At 39.5% G+C, this 21,830-nt stretch overlaps 2 protein-coding genes across 2 annotated transcripts in view; both read left to right on the top strand.

The window, feature by feature from the left end:
* The first annotated feature begins 1,845 nt into the window (after positions 1–1,845).
* Positions 1,846–3,150, top strand: LOC146973005 (uncharacterized). The gene has a single exon (XM_085799212.1). The coding sequence runs from the start codon at positions 1,987–1,989 to the stop codon at positions 2,914–2,916; it is 930 nt and encodes a 309-aa protein (XP_085655338.1). The 5' UTR covers positions 1,846–1,986; the 3' UTR covers positions 2,917–3,150.
* A 1,437-nt stretch (positions 3,151–4,587) lies between these two features.
* Positions 4,588–21,830, top strand: part of slc22a15 (solute carrier family 22 member 15) — a 31,879-nt gene continuing 14,636 nt past the window's right edge. Inside the window, exons 1-8 of the mRNA XM_085799211.1 lie at positions 4,588–4,753; positions 9,173–9,328; positions 10,493–10,625; positions 12,131–12,295; positions 13,334–13,463; positions 14,812–14,872; positions 16,862–17,034; positions 21,371–21,511. Coding sequence (XP_085655337.1) covers positions 4,670–4,753; positions 9,173–9,328; positions 10,493–10,625; positions 12,131–12,295; positions 13,334–13,463; positions 14,812–14,872; positions 16,862–17,034; positions 21,371–21,511 — 1,043 coding nt within the window. The 5' untranslated portion in view covers positions 4,588–4,669. The remainder of the gene's footprint in view (positions 4,754–9,172; positions 9,329–10,492; positions 10,626–12,130; positions 12,296–13,333; positions 13,464–14,811; positions 14,873–16,861; positions 17,035–21,370; positions 21,512–21,830) is intronic.

Below are 21,830 nucleotides of genomic sequence, written 5' to 3'. Positions count from 1 at the left end.
GTTGCAGTGGTTCAGAAACTCTTTCACATCTGGACCAACTCTGTTACACAGTCGCAGTTTAAATCTAATAGATCATAGTGGTGATAAATGAATCGTAGGTGTTTTGTCCATTATTGTTTTTCCTCAGGTCTTTGAAGGCGTAACATTTGATTTTCTCAAGGCCTTAAATAGTTTTATTTGGGGGAAATTCCCCAAAATACAACTGTAAACTTAAATGGCAGTATCTGCGAATTGTACTCAAGTTCAGGATTTATTTAATTTGAACACTGCAGCTTTGTTTAACTTTATCTCACATGTTAAAACATTGTATCTATCAAAAATGTGTGCTGTGATATGGGTGTTAACATAATGAGGTCATGGTGGAAAAACCCAGTTAACTGTTACTAAGGCATAGAAACAATGTATGTATTTACTTTTATTAGAACTTGTTACATATAGGAAGCCTTACAAAAACGCAGAGTTTCAACAAGTTTCAACTCATATTTTGGAAATTAAAAAAAAAAAAGCCAGAAAAGAAATGACAATAAAATTTAAAAAAAAGTTAGAAAACATAACAAATATGCTCTGATTATGATTTTTAAGCAACACAATTTGGCAAATTAAAGTAACATGACAGCAGGGAAACAACAAAACAATATGAAACAATTCATACTACTAATAATAATGTTACTACCACACTACACACGTTTAAAATGATAATATGAAGGGATTATTTGAACAAACGTCACATGTGAGACGCTCCCGTGGGTCCTCACTCGTCAGTTAGTTTCGGTTTCGTTTCGCTGCCCTGAAAACTGCCTGTTCAAAAACAAACCCAAAACACGCTAAAATTTCAAATGATAAAGTATAAATAAAATGTACAATGATTCTTTACATAGGCACTGTAACAAAAACAGCAGTAGTTATTTTCTGATTACATGTAAATATAAATAAATGTTGTTTTCATTAAGGCATCGGTTGGTTCCATAGGTTGGTTCAGAAGAGGTTCAGACCCTCAACTATGCTGCGTTCGAGTAAATCGGAACTCGGACTCTCCCAGTTGAACATCCGATTTAAAAGCGTTCGAGACACCAAAAACATAGCGGACCGGGACAAACTTTTTTTTTTTTCTTTTCAAATTTTTATTGAAAAAGTACAAAAATAAACACTGGCATTTTTCATAGTGCATATACCATAAGTGTCAAGGGAATGCCAGATGAACATCATTCAACATTAGTGCTTCGATAGAATACATTTAGAGCAGTTGAAATAAAAGTAAAATTAAAATAAACATCTCAAAATAAATAGTCAAAAATTAATTAAATATAAAATAGAATAAACATTGATTTCGCAAGGGGGGTTCAAATCAATTTTAGTTATTCATTTCAGTGGGAAAATTCTTTAAATTATCATATAGTTTCTGTGCCTTTATTTCTGTTACAAGTTGGACCGGGACAAACTTTGCAAAAGTGCTTCACGTAGCTAAAACATTCAAATATTACAAAGGACACAAAACATTTTTTTTTTTTTAATTACGTTTTAATAATGTTGTCATTTAAATGCAATTTATTTGACGTTCTACTACCAAAGACGTTAGTTGTGTTGAAGGCTGCAGCCCCTGAATTGGGACACAACTGTAAGTTGTTGTCCTGCACGGGTGCAAATTGTTGTGTGAAGTTGAACTGACTCGAAGAAGTCGGGGGAGATTCTTTTTCTCCCCTTTGACTTTCCCGAGTGGGAGCTCGTTTGATTGCACTTTTTTTTTTTTTTTTTAAGCAGGATGTCTGAAATACCGAGTTGTCGCGAACGCAGCACCAACGACTGGCCTCGCCCATCTCCCCCCCGCCATTTTGGGTTCTCCTCTCAGACGTTGAAGAGGAAGTCAGGGTGTGCCGTCGTCGTCGCTGTCGGTCGCTCGCTCGAGGAGAAAGGGTGAAGAAAAGTCGTTGTTTTCTCGTTGATATGGATGATATTTAACCTTTTTGGTCCTGAATCTGATCTGTAAATATGGAGCGACCTGGTGTGTTTTCGTGGTGGTTTCCTCTCTTCCTGTTCGCGGTGCTGAGCTCCGCCGCGGCCCAGAATGAACCGGTTTACACGAAGGTAAACGGCGACATCCGCCTGAAGCCTGACTCCCCCGGCCCAATCAACAACATCCTGTGGAAGCATAAAGGTGACCTGGTGGTAGAATGGGTGAACAATGAACTGGATTATTACGGTATGTTTGTTGGTCACACGACCCTGGACACAACCACTGGGCATCTGGAAATTAAAAACACAAATGAGAACTTCACGGGGCCGTACACGGTGGAAATCAACAGTCAGGTCCAGTCTAAAGGCTACATAGTGGAGTTCATCAATAAGGTTACCAAGCCTGGGGTGGACCAGAAACCACTGGCCTGTACTCCTGAAAAGTGCAAACTGGTCTGTAATCATGATGAGACCTCTGCATTTGGACCACTCACCTACAGCTGGAGGGAGGGCAATGGAGAGTGGAAACAGGTAACGTCAGGCAAGGAAATGCCCATCATTGATGTGACGCTTCAAGGGATTGAAACCTTCAGCTGTCGGGTGAAGAATCCAATCAGTTTGGCAGAGAGTGACCCCCACAAGAATCCATTCTACAAAGAGCAAGATCCGCCTTCCCCAGTTGTTGGGATTGTATTAGGCCTCATCGGGGTTGTGGGGGTACTTGTCGCAGGAGGTGTTGTTGCTTGGTGGAAAGGAATGCTCACATTTCTACCTGAAAATCTGCAACGTGGACATGGCGCAATGAATCTTCCTTCTGACAAAAACGGGGATGCTCCACCAACCGGTGAGGGTCAGCCACTCAAGGATATCTCACCACCAAATGACGACACCAATAAAACCCCCCCAGTGCCAAATGACAACACGCCTGCAGACCCCTCAACATTAACTGAGGTCGCGACGTCGTAGAGGAGCCGTGATCCCACAGAACCAGGATCAGATGGATCTGGATTCCCCATGTCTGTCCAAGAAAGCAGAGTTTCACCTGTCATCCATCGGATCAGTAGATGCACCTTACTACCCTGACTTCATGGACAAGTGCTTTCACTGTTTGTGTGTATTATTGTGTTCCCAGTATGAAACAACATGTCAAAGCAAAGACGGGAATGAAGGGAATACAGACGGGACTGTTCACTGTGTGTCTTACTGTTACAATGGTGGCAGGAGAAAAAATATATGTCAAGGAAAAAAACAAAAGCTCTGGCTCTTTTAATTGGACTCTAATTATTGTGACGAGGTTAAGGACTTAATCAGTCTCTCTTCCATCACTGATGACAATCCATCGCCGCCATACAACATGTTTTAAAAGTCGATGTAATGTTGTTTTTTTAAATTTGTCCATAAATGCTTGTGCTCTTCGATGATGATTACTGAGTTTGATGAAGAGGTGGACATGATGCCTTAATCTATAGTATATACCAACGACTGTGTGATGTGACAAGGAGCTGCTGGGCTCCACCTCAGCCATGGACAGAGATGGTTTGATGCCCGTGGTTCTCCCCAAGGAGCTGGACTGATCTGCATCGGACGGGACGGGACTCACATAACTAGGTTTTCTGTGTGATGAACTAAAGGGGAAACCTTTCTTTGCAGAGAGCTCCTCCTGCACCTCCACATCCTGAGACATGACTGAGGAGAGAACCACTGGCTTATCAGACATGATTAACAGGAGGAGGAGCAGCACTTGAATGTAATGTCATGCCCTTATTGCTTTTATTGTAACCACATGGCTGTTGGAATGTGCATGGTCTGATCTGGGCTGCTGTATGAGTCAGACAAATATCTCCATCTTATTATTAGTCAGCTCTTACAGCCTTGTGTTTTGACTCTTACTGTTTTGTTTTTTCTCAAAGGCCTTAAAGCCCCATGAGATAATATGTTTTATATTTCTATCTTTTCTTTTTTTTTTTTCTTAATTGTAAATATATTTCATGGAAAGAAGTTATCAATTCTTCTTAAGTAATATCACCTTATGCCACTTTAGGGTCACCACAGCCCCCCACACCCCTTTTTAATCAGTTATTTTTGGTGAACTGCCGATGAAAGGGGATGGTCTGATCAATATGACATTCATTTATTTATTTGCAGCCATAAAATGTGTGCCTTTTTATTATTGTTGCTTGTAAAAAAAAATACAACATTTCCATTTTAAAACGGGCTCTAGGTTTGTCTCTTTTTTTTTTATTGAGCAGTTGAAAATACAAACTCTCAAAGAGGATAATTAGAATAATACAGATGAAAATGAAATGCATCATAAAAGTGCAGAAAACAAAACCCAATAGTGACAGATAAAGTGCAAAAAACAACAACATATCAGGCATTTTAAGTTAATTCAACATAAAAGTGTGCAATGCAGTGAAATAATAAATAAAAGGGGTTATAAACTAGAATAACAAAAGACTGTTTGTCAAACATTACATCTATTGTTTTATTTATTGACTGCCATAAAATGTTTGTCTTTTTATTATCTTAGTGCCTAAAAGCCATTTCCATTTCTAGGTTTGTCTTTATCTCCTCCTCAACTCTCAAAATAAGAAATGGCGGTCGGAGAACAAGCGAACCCGGAAGTAAATGCGGGTAACTCTCTCGCATTTCGTTCCTGTTTTTCTTCTTTGGCAGAGATGCAAACAAAGCTGATATATTGATAGATATCCTCCCTGGGATGGATCTGGAGGGCGCTTTTCAGGTCGTGGGCGAGTTTGGACCTTACCAGAAACGGGCGGTGGCCGTTCTCGTCCTGACTCAGGTCAGAAAATGTAAAACTGTGCTTTTACTTGTCAGAACAAAACAAAAAAAACCCCGGGAAGAGTAACGTTAGCAGCTGTAGCTACTCTCATCACCGCTCCGTCCGCTGTAGTGCTACGTGGCTGTTCAAGCTCTTAGTAAATCTTAAGCTTTTTTAACGCCTTGGGCTGTAAACCCTCAAAATGAATGTGTATTTATTATTAAATTCAGCTTTTTTTTAACGTTTGAGCTGTCATCACGTGTTCACAGTTAAGAAAGAGGATAAAGTGTGTTAGAAAACTCCACCAGACTTCCCTAAGAAAACCCCCCGAGAACAGCGTTTCCTTGTTCACCAGCAGATTTTAACATTGATCAGCCCACACATCTGGATCGATCACACATCTGTATGAGCCACTGATCAATTCGGCTTCTGATACTCAGCTCCTCAGACCGATAATTAACTACATCGAGACGTTTAATTATGACATCTCCCGTTAGCTACAGTCAGAGCCACCAGTTAGCTAAGTTACTGTTATGCTGCGTTCGAGACAACTCGGACACAGTGAATTCATGTTGTAATTTCTCCTCGATTTTGAATGATCTGTTTCATAATTTCATTTAAAAAAGTTTTTCTGCCAGTTGTAATGTTTAAACTCCTTAGCCACGTGAAGCACTTTGAATGCAAAGTTTGAACTCGGAGTTTTCAACTGGGAGAAGTCAGAGTTCCGAGTTGTCCGAACGCAGCATTAGCTACAGTTAGCCGTTAGCTACAGAGCCCCGCTGCGTTTACCAGACCTGACACTTTTAACATTTACGAAATGAAAACAGCTCACATCGATGTCAGACTTATGCCGAATTAACCACAAAAGTCCACACATTCCTAAACTAACTAAATGATTTATTTACTTTTCGTCCATTGGCGCCAAAATCCAAATTTAATCACAAGTGTCCACGTCTTTAAATGACGTCTTGTTCTTCCTGGTCAGGCTAGTAGCTCATCCTTCCTGCTAAACCTCCAACACAACAGACACACAACAACATGTCCCATAGTGGTGTTATTGATAAGATCAGGAGCTTTATGTCTTTTGAATTGTGTTTATATTATCTTTCACTGTTCACTGTTTATATTAGTATCTCTCTTTGTAATGGGGAGAGCAGTGAAACACCACAGGAACTTATTCAGGGCAGCATGTTTATAATGTGTCTGTGGATCAATTCTATCAAGTTACAGGATGAAGGCCAGACACTACAGGCAAAAACTATGTTTGTTCATGCACAGATCAATTTTGTTCCATTTTGCTTCCTGCCTTGTGGAATGAAATGGTAGAAAATCTACATTATGGTGGTTATATTACTTCGTTTTGTCTCTTTCATCTGTACATTTCTCCTAAATTCACCAGAAGTTAAAATACTACTGTGGAAAACATGTCTGTTGTCTGACCCATGTAATGTCAGATTTTCAAGATTCAAGATTCTTTATTTGTCACATGCAAAGTTAAAGTGTACACTTACAACAAGCAGTGAAATGAAGTCCTGACTACACCCCCCAGACTGTGCTGTCCCTCATATAAAAACATATTAAAAGAAATTGTAATATAAATAACATTAGATAATATAACAACAACAGCAGCAAGTAGACATTTCAGTATAAAAACATCCAAGTTTAAAAAGCAGATCAAGTGCAAACCAAAGGGCATAAAATGCAGAGGGCAAAAAGGTTAAAGAGATAGGGAGATGCTCATGGCATGTTCTGATTCAGGAGCCTGACAGCTTGTGGATAAAAACTTCTTTTCAGTCTCTCTGTCTTCGCTGCAATGCTCCTGAACCTCCTGCCTGATTTCAAGAGCTGAAATAGCCCATTGCAGGGGTGGAATGGATCCTTTAAAATCCTGACAGCCCTACTCCAGCATCTCTTCTCATAGGTTTCCTGCAGGGATGGAAGGGCTGATTTGCAGCATCGCTCTGCTGTTTTGTTGTAAAGCTCTCTCTGCTGAATATTGACCTGGGCTCCAAAAATTGTAATTTCCTCCGTGTCAGCAACAAATCGTAAAAGTACGATTGATAATAATCTATGGAAATTTACAATACAAATCTTTAAAGACTGTTTTCTCAGAAAGAGTTTTTCAGACTCAGACTCCTCTCTAGAAATCTCCACTTCAGCAGCACTTACAGACACCAAACCTTCCACTTTGATCCCTTTCTATATTCTGAAGGTTTTTACAGAGGGGATTGTTGATATATCATTCAGCCTCATTTATACAACATTTTATTATTAAAAACATGGAGAAACTTGGGCTGGTGACAGTATTTTCTCATTTACAGAGTGATAAAAAGAGATATCCAAAATCTCCTCTGTAAAAACTTCTGACTCTAATATGTCAACAAAATAAAACAAGAATTTTAAAAGTGGCTTCATCCATTGTTCAGATTGTTCTGGACATGTATGCAAATGTGCGCATATTCAATTAGACAGTGCCTTATTTGCATACAATTTTGACAAAGTTTCATGGTTTCTTCGAGTTTAAAAATTCTGGATTCAGGTTTTACTTATTTATTTCTGATCGAAGGCAGAAACTTGTGCAAGTTTCGTTTGTTCTCGGCCTGATGATAACTAGACTTAGATCAAAGCTCAGGTGATAAGCAGTGAACAGTCTCTCTGCCTGATAATAACTCTGTTCAGTTTGCTTTTATCAGCGGTTTTTGTTTCACCCAGCTGATCTAAACTCTGATTAAAGTCCCTTTTTTCTCTCTTTTTTGTCCCAGTGTCAGATAATTTAACCCAGAGAGGATTGAATATGAGGAATATGAGGCTTTTGGAAATCTTCTAATAAACCAAACCCAGAGTATCCAGGTGTTTGGTGTTTACCTTCACTCATAATGTACTAGGCTACATTCTCACCACACTAGACACAGTAATAATCTTACTTTATATTTACCCTTCACCAGCACATCACACCATCAGTTTAATATGACTTATAGAGGTCCTATGTTTTGGAATGGACTATACCTCCTTCATTAAGATCCATTTCTTCTTATTCACTTTTTAAAAAGCAGCTAAAAATACATCTCAACTTCTCTTGAATTTTCCGCTCTTTCCTCTCTCTCTTTCTCTGGTCTAAACAGTAGATCCGTGAGTGTCACGTTTCCATGACGACTGACCGGAAAAAGAGCGTGGTACAGTCATGGATGTAAATACAGTACGTCATGTGTAGCCTCTGTAACGTGACTCCAGATACAAAAAATCTCAGAGAAAAGAAAAAAAAATCTGAGAAATAACGCTACACTTCAACAATGGAGACACCAGGCAGTAGTTTTTTAGTTTTTAATGCAAAGAGTTGATGTTATTTATTTAAATAGTTTTTTAGGCTATAATTTGTGGTTGATTGAACAGTAGGCTATTTCAAGAGTGCCTTTCTGTAAGACTCTGCTATAGGTGTTTAAATATGTTACATAAATGTCTTATAATAACAAATGTTTATGATAAATTATAATATTTTCAAATTTCCAGTCACTTTTAACATTGATCTTAAGGCCTTATGGAATCACGCCTTCTGAATGCTACTGCTCCATTAATGAATCTGTTACCTACAGGGCCCTGCCATCAGTCAATGGTAAGGGTCAGGCCCCGGTCACAGAAAAACACGCTTGGGCACCAGTGGCCCGCCGATGGGCCGCCGGTGCCACCCTACCACCGGGCTTAACAAGTTTTCTGGGGGAAACCCTGGACAGTGTGTTGTACATGCAAATATGTTATTGTAACTTGCACTTGTATAAAATGGCATGGGTAATTTGAATTACATTGTTTTGACTCAGTTTGTCCCATGAATTATCATCATCATATCATCTGATGTACATACAACTCGGATTTTAAGATGCATAATGCCTTTTACATTTTTCAGTGAACTATGTAGAACAGGGGTGTCAAACTAATTTTAGTTCAGGGGCCACAAACAGCACAATTTGATCTCAAGCGGGCCAGACCAGTAAAATAATAGCATGATAGCCTATGAATAAAAATAACTTTGATTATTTTTTTTACTTTTTTAATACATTATTAATATGTTTCCAGTTAATGAACCTTTTACAAACATATTATGAAAAATCTGAAATTTCTTGATAAAAAAATATGTGCAATTTCAAATTTTCACACTTGATAACATCATCCTGAGGGCCAGATTGGACCCTCTGCCGGGCCGGTTTTGGCCCACGGGCCGCATGTTTGACACCCCTGATGTAGAATATCGTAGAATATCGCAATGTATCGCAATATATCGCAAAATTTGGATATCGCAATATCGTATCGTATCGTGACTCAAGTATCGTGATGCGTATCGTATCGTGAGGTCCTTGGTCAATACCCACCCCTACTCTAAACTCTAAGCTCTAACTCTTTGGCCCATGCAGCTGTTAACCCCTGCCGTCCCTCCTCTGTGTGTTTCAGGTCTACATGGCCTGTCAGTCCATGCTGATCGTTCTGGTCGGTTCTACGCCCGAGTACCGGATCATCGAGCCTGAGAAGAGCGACGTCGCTCCGGGGGAAGAGGAGCTGCTCCAGCGGGTCGCCTTCACCGAGGACATCGACTCCATAGTGACCGAGGTGAAGCATCAATCACTGCATCTCCTTAAACACTACCGGTTCATCCTGATTACCACAGTTTTCTGTTGCCACACATGACTTTTTATTATTATTTAACATAAATAGTCAGATAAATATGATAACTTTTTATTATTTATTTACATGAAATAAAATAGAAAATATCATTAAAATGCATTTCCACGATACAGCAGCTTCCCTGGAGTCTGAACACACAAAGGAAAAGAAAAGGCCTATAGTCTACTTAAAGGTGCACTTGTTAATTTCTCTAAAACAAAACATAAATCTTGGCATTGTGCTTTAAAGGGATAGTTCAACATTTTGTCAAATTGGCCCATTGCCATAATCCCTATAGTCATAGCAGTAGGTTTGTTACCTTTAATTGTCGGTGCAAGCTATTTTTAGAACGGCGGAGCAGAGCCGTGAGCTGCTCAGAGCTACGCTACGGAGGCTCATTATGGGATTTCTTGGTTTCCAAACTCATCAAACTCATCAAATACACAATCCAACAACTCCACAACGCTCTGGTGGACAAGTTGTGAGCTGCACATTCACCACACTATGAGATAATAACACAACGTTACCAGACAGAGTTGTTTTAGAGGGAAATACAGAGACTGTTGATGAAAAACTGTCCCTGAAGGCAACGTGCATCAGCGGTTTTGCATGAATTTCCCTCTAAAACAACTCTGTTAGTCAGTTAGTGTAAGTTGGAAAATGTTTTTGATATTTTTGATTTAGCCCTTTTTTTCACAGATTTGAATTAAATGGAGTGGACTTGAGCTTAAAACATGTTTTGCATTTTAATAAATCCCTGGTTGCTATGATAATCCAAACTTTCTCACAGGAGTTTTGTGAGTTGAGGGAGTTAAACTACTTTAATTTATTTACACACTAACTACACTACAATTGGTAAAGGTGCTAACAAAAAAGTAACACTGTTGGTAACTTGTGTTTTATGGTAGCCCTCACCTTATTATTTGGAAGTAAAACACGTTTTGAAAATAAAGGAAGATGTTCAAAAATTCAGTTTGCATGATTTTCAGTCTGTACAAAAAATTTTTATCATCTCAGAATCTTTTTTTTTCAAACATATATCGATAAATAAATCGGTAAATATCGGTTATGGGCCATAATGTTCATATGGGTGCATCTGTTTGTCCCCAGTGGCTCCTGGTCAGGCAGCAGGCCTATAAGGTCAGTCTGGCCGGATCGCTCTTCTTCGCTGGCCTTCTGGTCGGGAACGTCGTGTTCGGACCGCTGTCGGACAGGATCGGCCGGAGACCCGTCTACCTGACAGGTGAGAGGAGACCTGAGCGTCCTGATGGAGCAGCTTCCTCACAACAACAACAACGTTAAAGGGATAGTTCACCCAAAATTCAAATTTCACTCATGTGGACTAAGGGCTGGGAGAAGTTTCAGAGTCCTCCGTGGCTTCTCTGAGTTACAGCAGGGTCTCGGCGTAGCAGTGCATGTCCATATGTGACCCGTTCTATCAAAATGAGTCGGATGTCGCAACGTTCTATTTTTAGATAATCAGCTGATAACGTGGAAAACCCATAGAAAATCAAAAAAAAATGAAAATGAGTGTTGCTTCGGTGCAAAACATGAAATATCTCCTGAACCGAGCTGTTAACTGCATCTGAATCGTGGGATTCTCCGCTTTCCGACGGTCATTGAATGGTGCCTCTATGGCGAGCAGGGACGGGTACAGAAACAGATGCTAAACCGAGTAGCATCGACGCTAACAGAGCGTAGCATCGATGCTAAACCGAGTAGCATCGACGCTAACAGAGCGTAGCATCGATGCTAAAACGAACGTACACGCTTGCACATGTTTTACAAAATGTCAACAAAACATGACAACTTCTGAACCGTTTATGATAGAGACGAGCTGTAAAAAGCATCTGAATTGTGAGATTCTCTGCTTTCCGAGGGTCATTGAATGGTGCCTCTATGACAACAGGGGACCGTATAGGGTGCGTGTAATCACGTGGTACAGGAACAGATGCCAGAGTCACTGGCAAAACTTTAACTGCAATTTTCTCAGGTTTTAGAACAGAATAAGAGAGTAGGAGATCGTAATTCTAATGGCCACATCTCAAAAACCATCAAATGTAGGACTCTGACTAGGGAATCATTTTAAAGCTTATTTTCTAATCTTTCCATTGATACCAAAATCTCAACTTTGAAATTTGGGTCACTGTGACTCATTCTGATGGATCAGGTCACATATGACGGTATAGTGAACGGGGCTCAATTTTCTTCGTAACAAAAAGACACACCAAAAAGCATCCAAATACCTCCATGCTGCTCGTATGTAATGTCCCTCTTGTATTGAAGCCCCAACATGAGAAATTGTTCCGAAAAAAGTTAAATAAGTCTATATTTTAAGCTTGTTTGTAGCGGAATCGGAGTCGTGAACTGGGCGTCAATGCAAATCACGTGAGATTTGGACGGACCAGGAAGAGCAGTGAACTGAGACACTGGGAGCTTCCTCTACAAACAAGCTTAAAATATAGACTTATTTAATTTTTTTCGGAACAATTTCTCATGTCGGGGCTTCAATACAAGACAGACATTACAGACGAGCAGCATGGAGGTATTTGAATGTTTTTTGGTGTGTCTTTTTGTTACGAAGACAGTTGGTATCCATTTGCAACCGTCATATGGACATGCACTGCTACGCCGAGACCCCCTGTAACTCAGAGAAGCCACGGAGGACTCTGAAACTTCTCCCAGGAATTTTAATTTTGGGTGAACTATCCCTTTAACACCTCTCCTTCTCTCTCTCTCTGCTCCCAGGTCTGTTCTTCGAGGTCGTCTTCGGCTACGTTACCGCGGTAGCGCCCAGCTACGAGGTGTTTGCGGTGTCGCGGCTCCTGGTGGGGCTGATGAACGGCGGCATCGGCCTCGTCTGCTTCGTCCTCACGCAGGAGTACGTGGGCAAGTCGTACTGGGCCATGACAGGTGACCGCTGCTCTATGGTGCTGCCTGTTGCTAGGGAACATTAAAGGGATAGTTCACCCAAAATTCAAATTTCCTCCGTGGCTTCTCTGAGTTACGGCGGGGCTCCGTGCAGCACTGCATGTCCATATGAGCTTGTTTGTAGCAGAAGCTCCCAGTGTCTCAGTCTCAAATCTCGCACAGGCAGAGCAGTGAACTGAGACACTGGGGGCTTCCGCTACAAACAAGCTTAAAACATAGACTTATTTAATTTTTGGGACGGACTGGGATGGATTTTTAGGTTTTTGCAATCTCAGATTCTGAACTTTATGCACACTGTTACCAGATGAGGACAAAAGTGACCACGGAAAAAATGCCCTAAAAATAGTACAAATGAATATTTTTTTCCCTGATTTTTTGCATAGATCTTCTATTCTACTTCTACTCTGATGATCCATACCAAATATTCAATTAATTTCAGACTTTTAACCAGTATATAGGGTCCAATGACAAAAATGCCTAAAAAATCACACAAAAAGGGGGATATTTTCAAAATACTGAATGCACTGAATCCAGTAACATTTAGTTCCTAAAAAGCAGCAGCTTTTCTGACTGTGATAGTTTGAGCAACTCAACTCTGTTCATTTTCCTGTTTAACACTCGCTAGTTATTGTTAGAAACAGAGAGGAACTCTGATACACTCGGTAATCGACTCGTCAGGGCTTCTGCAGCTGGAGGAAAGTGCCTCATATTATGGGATAGGACCCTGTTTGTACTGTTGATGAAGTCTGGTGCTGTTCTGAGCATCATTTGTGGTTATGAACGGCTTCTTTGATGGCGGGTTGGCTCTTATCTCCATAGACAGCAGTGTTTTTCTATCTGGCTGTCTGTGCTGAAGTCGCTCCAACTAGAGAAGTTTGTGGTCGGTAACTTGATCTCTGGGGGGGGGGGGGGTTTACTGGGTTCTACTAGATGTGACCAGCGGTTAAACTTAGAGAGGACTATCCCTTTAACATGCTGTAGAAACAGAGTCTTTACCTCCTTCCTCCCTCCCTCCTTCAGGGACGTTGACCAGCATGACGTTTGCGGTCGGCATCGCTCTGTTCGGCGCTCTGGGCTACTTCATCCGGCCGTGGCGCAGCCTCGCCACCGTGGCCAACTCCTCCGGCGTCCTCTTCTTCCTGCTCTCAGTGTGAGTGAAAAAAACACAACGTCCACAATGAAACTCAAACTCTGAGCTCCCGGGTCAAGATGCTGTGCACTGCAAAAACGCAAAATCTTTCCAAGAATATTTGTCTTATTTCTAGTCAAAACTAAACTCTTTTCACTTAAAATAAGACTCATCACCTAAAAATTAACTTGTTTTTAGATCATTTTCACTTGTTTCAAACGTATTTTCACTTGAAATAAGTAGAAAAATCTGCCAGTGAAAGCAAGTTTTTTGTGCTTGTAATAAGAAAGAAAAACTTGCTCCACTATCAGATTATTTCAAGTGAAAATATGCTAGAAAAAAGTAAAAAAGTGTCTAAAAACAAGCTACTTGAGTCTTATTTTAAATATAATGAGGTTAGTTTTAACTAGAAATGACATTTTGACTAGAAATAAGACAAATATTCTTGGTAAGATATTGAGTTTTTGCAGTGTGAGGAATCAGAGATAGGAAATAAATGAAAGAGATAGATATTGTGGCTTAGAATAATAAAGGTTTAGTTATTATTCCTTTGAAATATGTCTTTGTAAATGAGAGAATAGATAGATAGATAGATAGATAGATAGATAGATAGATAGATAGATAGATAGATAGATAGATAGATAGATAGATAGATAGATAGATAGATAGATAGATAGATCATTAGAGAAATTGTAAATTAATCTAGAGTCAGTATAATATTTTATTAATGGATGTTGATGGATGTTTCTAATAATATCTCAGAGATAATTCAGTATATACAGGAGTTTGCTTTGTTGGTCCTGCACCTGTAGTGTGTTTTGGATGTGCGTGCTCCACTCCACTTTTATAATTCAGTATATAAACATTTAATTTGGTTTTCATGATGTTAGTCTAAAACATTTTGTCGTTTGTTTCCTGTTTCTATGTCTTTTATGTGTAGACTACTGCTGTGGAGTGCTTTGCTTTGAGTTTTATGCTTTGTTGTCTTGGAGAGGCCAAAGACAAATTTCCACTACGATGGACAATAAAGTCTTTCTAATCTAACTGTTATATGTGAGTCACAGCTTCTGAGATGAGATGAGGTTTCAGTAGAGAGACAGAGACACTTTAAGACATTTATCATCTGTTAATCTACTGTTGTTGCTCATGTATTTGATTATTTTTGAAGTGTGAACTCATTTCACACAGAGATTCACAGACAGAAACATCTTATCTGAGACGGGTCTGAAAATAGTCATGTAAACAATGCAGAAATTGGGAGAAAGAAAAAGTTTCTGTGTTATTTTATTTTATCTTGATTGAATTCACTGTTTGTTTTCTTCACGTTAGATTCAGTCTAATGTTTGTTTTCCTCTCCTCTCTCCTGCAGCACGCTGCCCGAGTCTCCTCGCTGGCTTTACTCTCAGGGTCGGACAGAAGAAGCAGAGGAGGTAAAAACTGTCCACACAGTTGTTTTTACAACAAGGATTAAGATTTAAACCAGATTAAATCCTGTTTTTTTCCAAATTCTGTTGCACCAAACCAGTTTAAAATGAAGAAATATATTAAATTTGAACTCATTTTGATTTAAACCATCAGTTCCTCTGAGAGTTTTATGATGAAGATGATTTGAATTTAATGTTTTGGAGACTCGTGCTGTTAAAAAACTAAAGCTGCATCAATGTGCAACAATGTGAGCAGCTTCCCTCCCCCTCTTTTATACTCACCAGGTCCCTGTTGATTAAATAAACTCGTCTTTACTGAACCAAGTTTAATTTGAAATGGTGCAACAGAGCTTAGTCTTAATTTAAAACCTGGATTAACTCTAGGGATGTCACGATTAGACATTTTCTTGGTGCGATTATTGTCAGAGAAATAATCACGGTTACGATTATCACGATTATTATGCACTAATTATTCAATTCAGTAGCACACAATCAGCAATCAATCGCTGCTAGGAACAGGCAGCCGCTGACACTATGAATGTATAAAATCAAATATAGTCAAAATATAATTACATTACTCATTGTTTACACAAAATATTTCAAGTATCTATTAATATATGACCGATTCTTAACCCACCAGGGGAAACGTTTGAAATATTCAGGTCATAAATTGTTATCTATACCAAATGTTTGCGTTTGTTTTAATCATTTTTTGTTTTGCTTTTTTTATTATTATTTATCATTAAAAATGACACGCTAACATTTAAATTCCTACCAATTCAATGTTACGTTAGATAAAAAAACATCTGTCGATATGGTTCCAAGATCAAATTTTTGTGAAAGTGACGGTATTTAGGAATCTTTACGATCAATTAATTGTGGCGTTTAATACCACCTGCTTCCTCATGTCTTCAGACTTTTATTCTAAAATGTTCTGACAGGAAGTTCCATTGGTTCAGTTGTTTATCAGAGCAAGACAATGGTATCTCCAGTTTTCTAAAGCTGTGGAGCTGTAATGATAAAGTTTCTGTCACTCAGTTTCTTTCCTTAGTTTGTTCCCTCAGAGTTTCTAGTCTTTGTTTCCTCAGGGCCGAGTCGTAATCAGGGAGTGTCGTCTCTGGCGTCGCTCCACCTCCTCCCCCAGCGGAGTGAGTCAGACAGGACCGGTCTTCTCTCTGACCGTTTCTCTCTGAGCTTGTTCACATTTTCCGCTGAGCTCAGGAAAAAAACAGGATCAAACTTTATTTATACAGGAGGAGAAAAACACAGTCAGAGGATCCTGATCTGACCCTCCAGAAACATTCAGCCATGAGTTTTTATATCATTGCTCTTTATAGATTATTGTTCATATTCTAAAAGCGGTGAAGCAACTTTCTCTAAAGGGATAGTTCAACATTTTGTCAAATTGGCCCATTGCCATAATCCCTATAGTCATAGCAGTAGATTCGTTACCTTTAATTGTCGGTGCAAGCTATTTTTAGAACGGCGGAGCAGAGCCATGAGCCACACACCACACAGAGTTGTTTTAGAGGTAAATACAGAGACTGTTGATGAAAAACTGTCCCTGAAGGCAACGTGCACCAGCGGTTTTGCATGAATTTCCCTCTAAAACAACTCTGTGTGGTAACGTTGTGTTATTATCTCATAGCGTGGTGAATGTGCAGCTCACAACTTGTCCACCAGAGCGTTGTGGAGTTGTTGGATTGTGTATTTGATGAGTTTGATGAGGGAAACCAAGAAATCCCATAATGAGCCTCCGTAGCATAGCTCTGAGCAGCTCACGGCTCTGCTCCGCCGTTCTAAAAACACCTTGCACCGACAATTAAAGGTAACGAACCTACTGCTATATGACTATAGGGATTATGGCAATGGGACAATTTGACAAAATGTTGAACTATCCCTTTAAGGGCTTTTATTTATTGCACCTGGCCCGTTGCCGTGGTTACCACCGGTCCTCACGCTGCGTGCGCTGCTCTGCTCTGCTCTGATTGGCAGGTCCTGCGCTACATGGCGCTGATGAACGGTAACGGTGCAGCCAACCACCTGACGCTGCAGCGGGTCAAAGGCGGCGGTGGAGGCGGTAACCGAGACAACAGGGGCGGTGGCGTCCTGCAGCTGGTGGTCCACCCGGTCCTCCGGCTGAGGACCATGGTGCTCATGTACGTCTGGTGAGTACGGCGCACCACAGAAGAAGAACTAGAGAGAGTATTTTATTGTGATTTGTATTGTGAGTTTTATGTTGGGACTACAGATGGAAATTAGCCCTAGTGGCTAAATCTGGTACAACCATCTTTTCTCTGTTCTAAAATTGATTAATGGTATTGTACACTGTCCTGTAATAATAAACTAGACTAAACTAAACTAAGAGCAGGAAGAAGCCACACCCACTTTATCAGAAAGACTTCAAAATAAAACTCAGCACATCTGGAAACACACAAGCTTTATGTCAAAGGAATAAAACGTAGCCGTTGCAGACGTCTTTCAACACTTCCTCCCACGCACGTTGTAACGTGTCCAAAGATACAAAGAGTCGACAAAGTGTTTGTTGTAACAAAAATCAAAAAAGAGCCAATAAGCAGTTTAGTTTTCAGGTTCAGGTGACTTTTATCACAATTCGAACAATCAAAACAAGACATAAAACAAGAAACAAATTAGAAATGGTGCAATTTAGTTTAATTTAAAAGGTGCAATTTAGACCCAGAGACTGTGGCAATACTGAGGCAAGATGCAATATATATATATATATAGGAGAAAGTGCAATAATTATTTATTACAGTAATGATTTATTACTTTGTATGAACTATGAACTTAGTCGTACTGTCTGTAGTGATCTCTGTTGGTTGTGTGTGTGAGTATGTGAAATGGTGAATGGTTTTAATATCTGTATGCAGGATGTACAGCGTTGATTGTCCAAGACAATTTTCCCTCCGGGGACATTAAAGTTTATTTTGATTGATTGATTGATTGAAATGACAGAAAGTTCTGCAATCCATGAAATAAAAACAAATCATTAAAAACTCCAAGAGCAGATTTCCTACAGATATAGTGGGTTAAAAAATAAATAAATAAAGTAAATGAGATTAAAATCAGTCTATAAATTAAAAGGTAAGAAGGAAGTTGTAGCAAAAAGGAAAAATAATAGTCTCAGTAAATACTGTAATAATAATAATGATGGTGAGATGATGGTTAGATGAAAGTCAACAAATATTTTAGAGCTTCTAGTTCCCTTTGTGTTCAAAACCCCCCTTACTACACACAGCAAGTAAAAGAAAAGAACCACACCCACTCAATGTGTTAATGCATAAAGGCATAAAACCTGTGTAAAGAAACAGGCAGAATATATTTGGCTCCTACAGTAGCTTATAATAACAACCAGGTTAGTTAAATTACTCTTGGTTTTCATCGTCTCTCAGCAGCTCACAGTTTAAAAAGATCAGAACATTTAAAATATGAATCGACTTGTTGACACAGGAGCAGCTCAGTCTGGTTCTTTATGTCCTCTAAGGCGGCGTTTCTCAACCTGGGGCACTCGCACCCCTCGTGGGACTCATTTTACTAAGTGACTTTTACAGACATTTTTTATTTTTTCTAAAAATAGTGCCTGCAGCCATCAGTATATGGGCTAAACTGCAGAAGCTATAAAACCCCACATGTTTTCATGGGAAATTTGTCATATTCTAATAAGAAGCCACTTTTTGATTCACCCTCATTTGTCTTTCTGTCTGTCTGCGTGTCATTAGACGATCTCTATTCATTTCTAAATCTGGGGTTTTATTGTGAAATATTGCACAGGAAGATGATGTAAAACTCACCAACCAATGCTCTCGAAGTTTGAGAACCACTGCTCTTCACATCAAGGACCCTAAACTGACACAAATTAGACCACCAACCCCCCCATTGGACAACATTTTGAAACAAAAACACCAGAAATGCACAAATACTTGTCCAGAGACTGAATAATGTTACTTTTTTAAGTCAATGTACGTTTAAATTTCAAGAAATTTCAGGGAAAAAAAACAGTATTTCTGGGAAAAAAATGTGATAAAAAGTTGGGGACCTCCACTTTAAAAACCACTGCTGCTCTAAGGAACATAAACCAGCTGGTGCTTTTAATTTGAAGGGCTGGCCTGGCCGCTCACATTCTTCAGATATCTCAGTGGAGCTTGAGCCAGATGTGGGCGGAGCTACAGTACAGTACATGCCATTTAAAGGCAAAGGAATCCAAAGCAGGCGGAGTTCAAAGTTTACAGCAGAAAGAAAGCATGAAAGAAAGAAAGGAAGGAAGAAAGAAAGAAAGAAAGAAAAGAAAGAAAGGAAGGAAGAAAGAAAGGCCCATTCAGAAGGTCAGAGCGGAGACAGGACTGGTGTAACCGTAACTGTGATAAAACACCAGTGAACCACAGCACGGTGCAGCAGCAGCAGCAGCAGCAGCAGCAGCAGCAGCAGCAGGAAGCCGTGGCCACAGTTCACACTGGCACCGACCGCACACGCCTAGAAAACAAGACGCTGGTGCACGAACACAGAAAAACACTGAGACCAGTGAGTCAGTGTGGTATGCTGCAGGAAAATGACTTGACTCAACAAGAAACTTCACAGCGAGTTGTTTCAGTCTAGAAAACAGAGGCTCCTCAGATCGGATTCAAAGGTCTGGAGTCTGGAGGAAGTTCAAATGAGTCGATTTAAAAACATTTAACAATGCACATTTAATCTGTGTTTACAAGAACAAAGAAAGAAAGAAAGACAGAGCTTGTTGCGAATGTCTTCCGTACTGTTGTCAATCAATCAATCAATCAATATAAACTTTATTATAAAACAGAAAGGTGAAATCCGGCGATCTGATTGGTTGTTAGCCGTGGTATATTGAGCATATACCACGGCTACTATTCTAAAGCCTTATCACAGCGTAGGATATCACTCCGCCTCAGGCACGTATGACTGGTATGAATGGAAGTTGTCATGTATCCATGACAACGGACTGTTGCAGTCCGTAGCCAAAGACAGTTGATGTTTTTACGATGTTAAAAAACGGACTAAAGTAGTTGACTTCACATGTTTAAGGTGAACTTTCACCTCCGGGGAGGGTTAACAATGGTAGAGGGGACTGAGCAGTGACATTAACCTGAAAAAAAGCAGAGGAAAAGACGAGCTGCAGAGCTACTTGGAGCTAACGTCTGGAGAGGTGGGACTATTTTTTTCACAGTGAGGCTATTTTATTGGATAATATGTATTTCTGGTTAAATAAAACTACATGAAATTGATTGCGTATCCCTCTTTCATATTGTCATTATTGGTAACCGTTTTATAAAAGCAATATATCACTCCAGTCTGTGGTCTATGCTCATTATACCACTCTAAGGGGGAACAACGCCCTTAGCCGTGGTATAATGAGCATATACCACGGCCTGTCGTGATATATTGCTTAATTATCCCCACAGGGAAATATGTCATGGACAGTCATGTGCCACAAGTTGCTGCATTACATAAATACACAAAACAGATTAAAAAAACCAGTACATTCGACATTCCTCACACAGTTCTCGCATACACACACTTCTCACATTTGCACAGATAAATATAAATATGGTAGATAAAAAATACTGATGAGAAACTATTAAAAACTCAAATAACGTGCAGGAATGTCTAGCGCAATAAAAGGGGAAAAAAAAAAAAGTACAATCTCAAGAGTTGAAAAATAGGGATAACAAGCCAATGTTGTGCTGCACACACCTTTGCATTATACAGTTGCTTTGGTTTTGTTTTGGTTCCTCCTGTCATGGTTCTGTCCAATCAAATGACTTGGTTTTCAAAACACAAAGAGTCGACTTCTACCTGCAAATTTGCAGAAGTTATCTGTATGAGTCAGTTTCATAGGAAGACAATCACAGAAGGAAATTGTCAAGTCAAGCACCAAATTGCAAAAATCAAGTTAAAACAGAAGTGTATTTCTGTGGTGGGTGTCAAAATATGGAGTTCTTTTAAAAGCTGCACAAATATTTTTCAGTTTAAGAGGATGAATTAGAAAAGAAAAAAGGGAAATTACATATAAAAACAACATGTAATGAAATAGAATTGTTGGCTGTAAACCAGTTCATTATTACGACATTTCATCTGATATGAGGATTTTTTTGTTTTAAGAAAGAAGCAGGTGTTTTAAATTCTTCTGAATAAACTGAAAATGAAAATGAAATATTAAACTTCTACACAGTCACAGAGTCTTGAGGCAACAAGCTTCTTCTCTCTTGCGTTTTTAATTTTAGCACGTAGCTGAATGAGCAGTAGTTCTGTTTTTTTTTAGCAGCGTGTGGTCTGAGGTCGTAGCCACCATGTTGCCATGACAACGCTGACATGATGATGATGTAATGTAGGTCAGTGGGACACCGCCCAGTGTATCACAGCTGGAAATCAACAACACACTCACACTCAGAGTTTATATACATCCTGTTAGAGGGTGTGAGGAGGAATTTCAACCATCTGTGTGTGTGTGTGTGTGTGTGTGTGTTGCAGGTATGCGTGCAGCCTGGTGTATTATGGTCTGACGCTGGGCGCCAGTGACACGTCAGGTGACCGTTACGTTAACGTGGCCATGTACGGCCTGGTGGAGCTGCCTGCATACCCCATGTGCATATACTTCATCAACAAACACTGGTAAACGCACACTTAGTACTTTATTTTACAAGTTAACATGTGGAGGTTTTTGTGCAAGGCAGGTTTCTGTAGGTCTGGATTAGAAGGAATTAAACAAACAATTATGAATTATAAAAATATAAATTCAACTTCCAGTTTTGAAGGTTTAATCTGAGTGTGTTTGTTTCACTTCATCCACTTTTGAACTTTGGACAGATATTTTTACTGCTTCCACTTTTAATCTGTCAGCTCTAGTTTTATTTTTATTTTCATGATTTCTGTTTCACCGCATTTAATGTTATGAAAAGGATTCATATTATTATAAATGTTTAATTCAGCA

The sequence above is a fragment of the Trachurus japonicus genome, chromosome 15 (assembly GCF_045865225.1).
Source record: "Trachurus japonicus isolate A0001 chromosome 15, Traja_1.0".
Taxonomy (NCBI): domain Eukaryota; kingdom Metazoa; phylum Chordata; class Actinopteri; order Carangiformes; family Carangidae; genus Trachurus; species Trachurus japonicus.
Note: the sequence above shows the minus strand (reverse complement) of the source record. Positions and strands in the feature narration are given on the sequence as shown.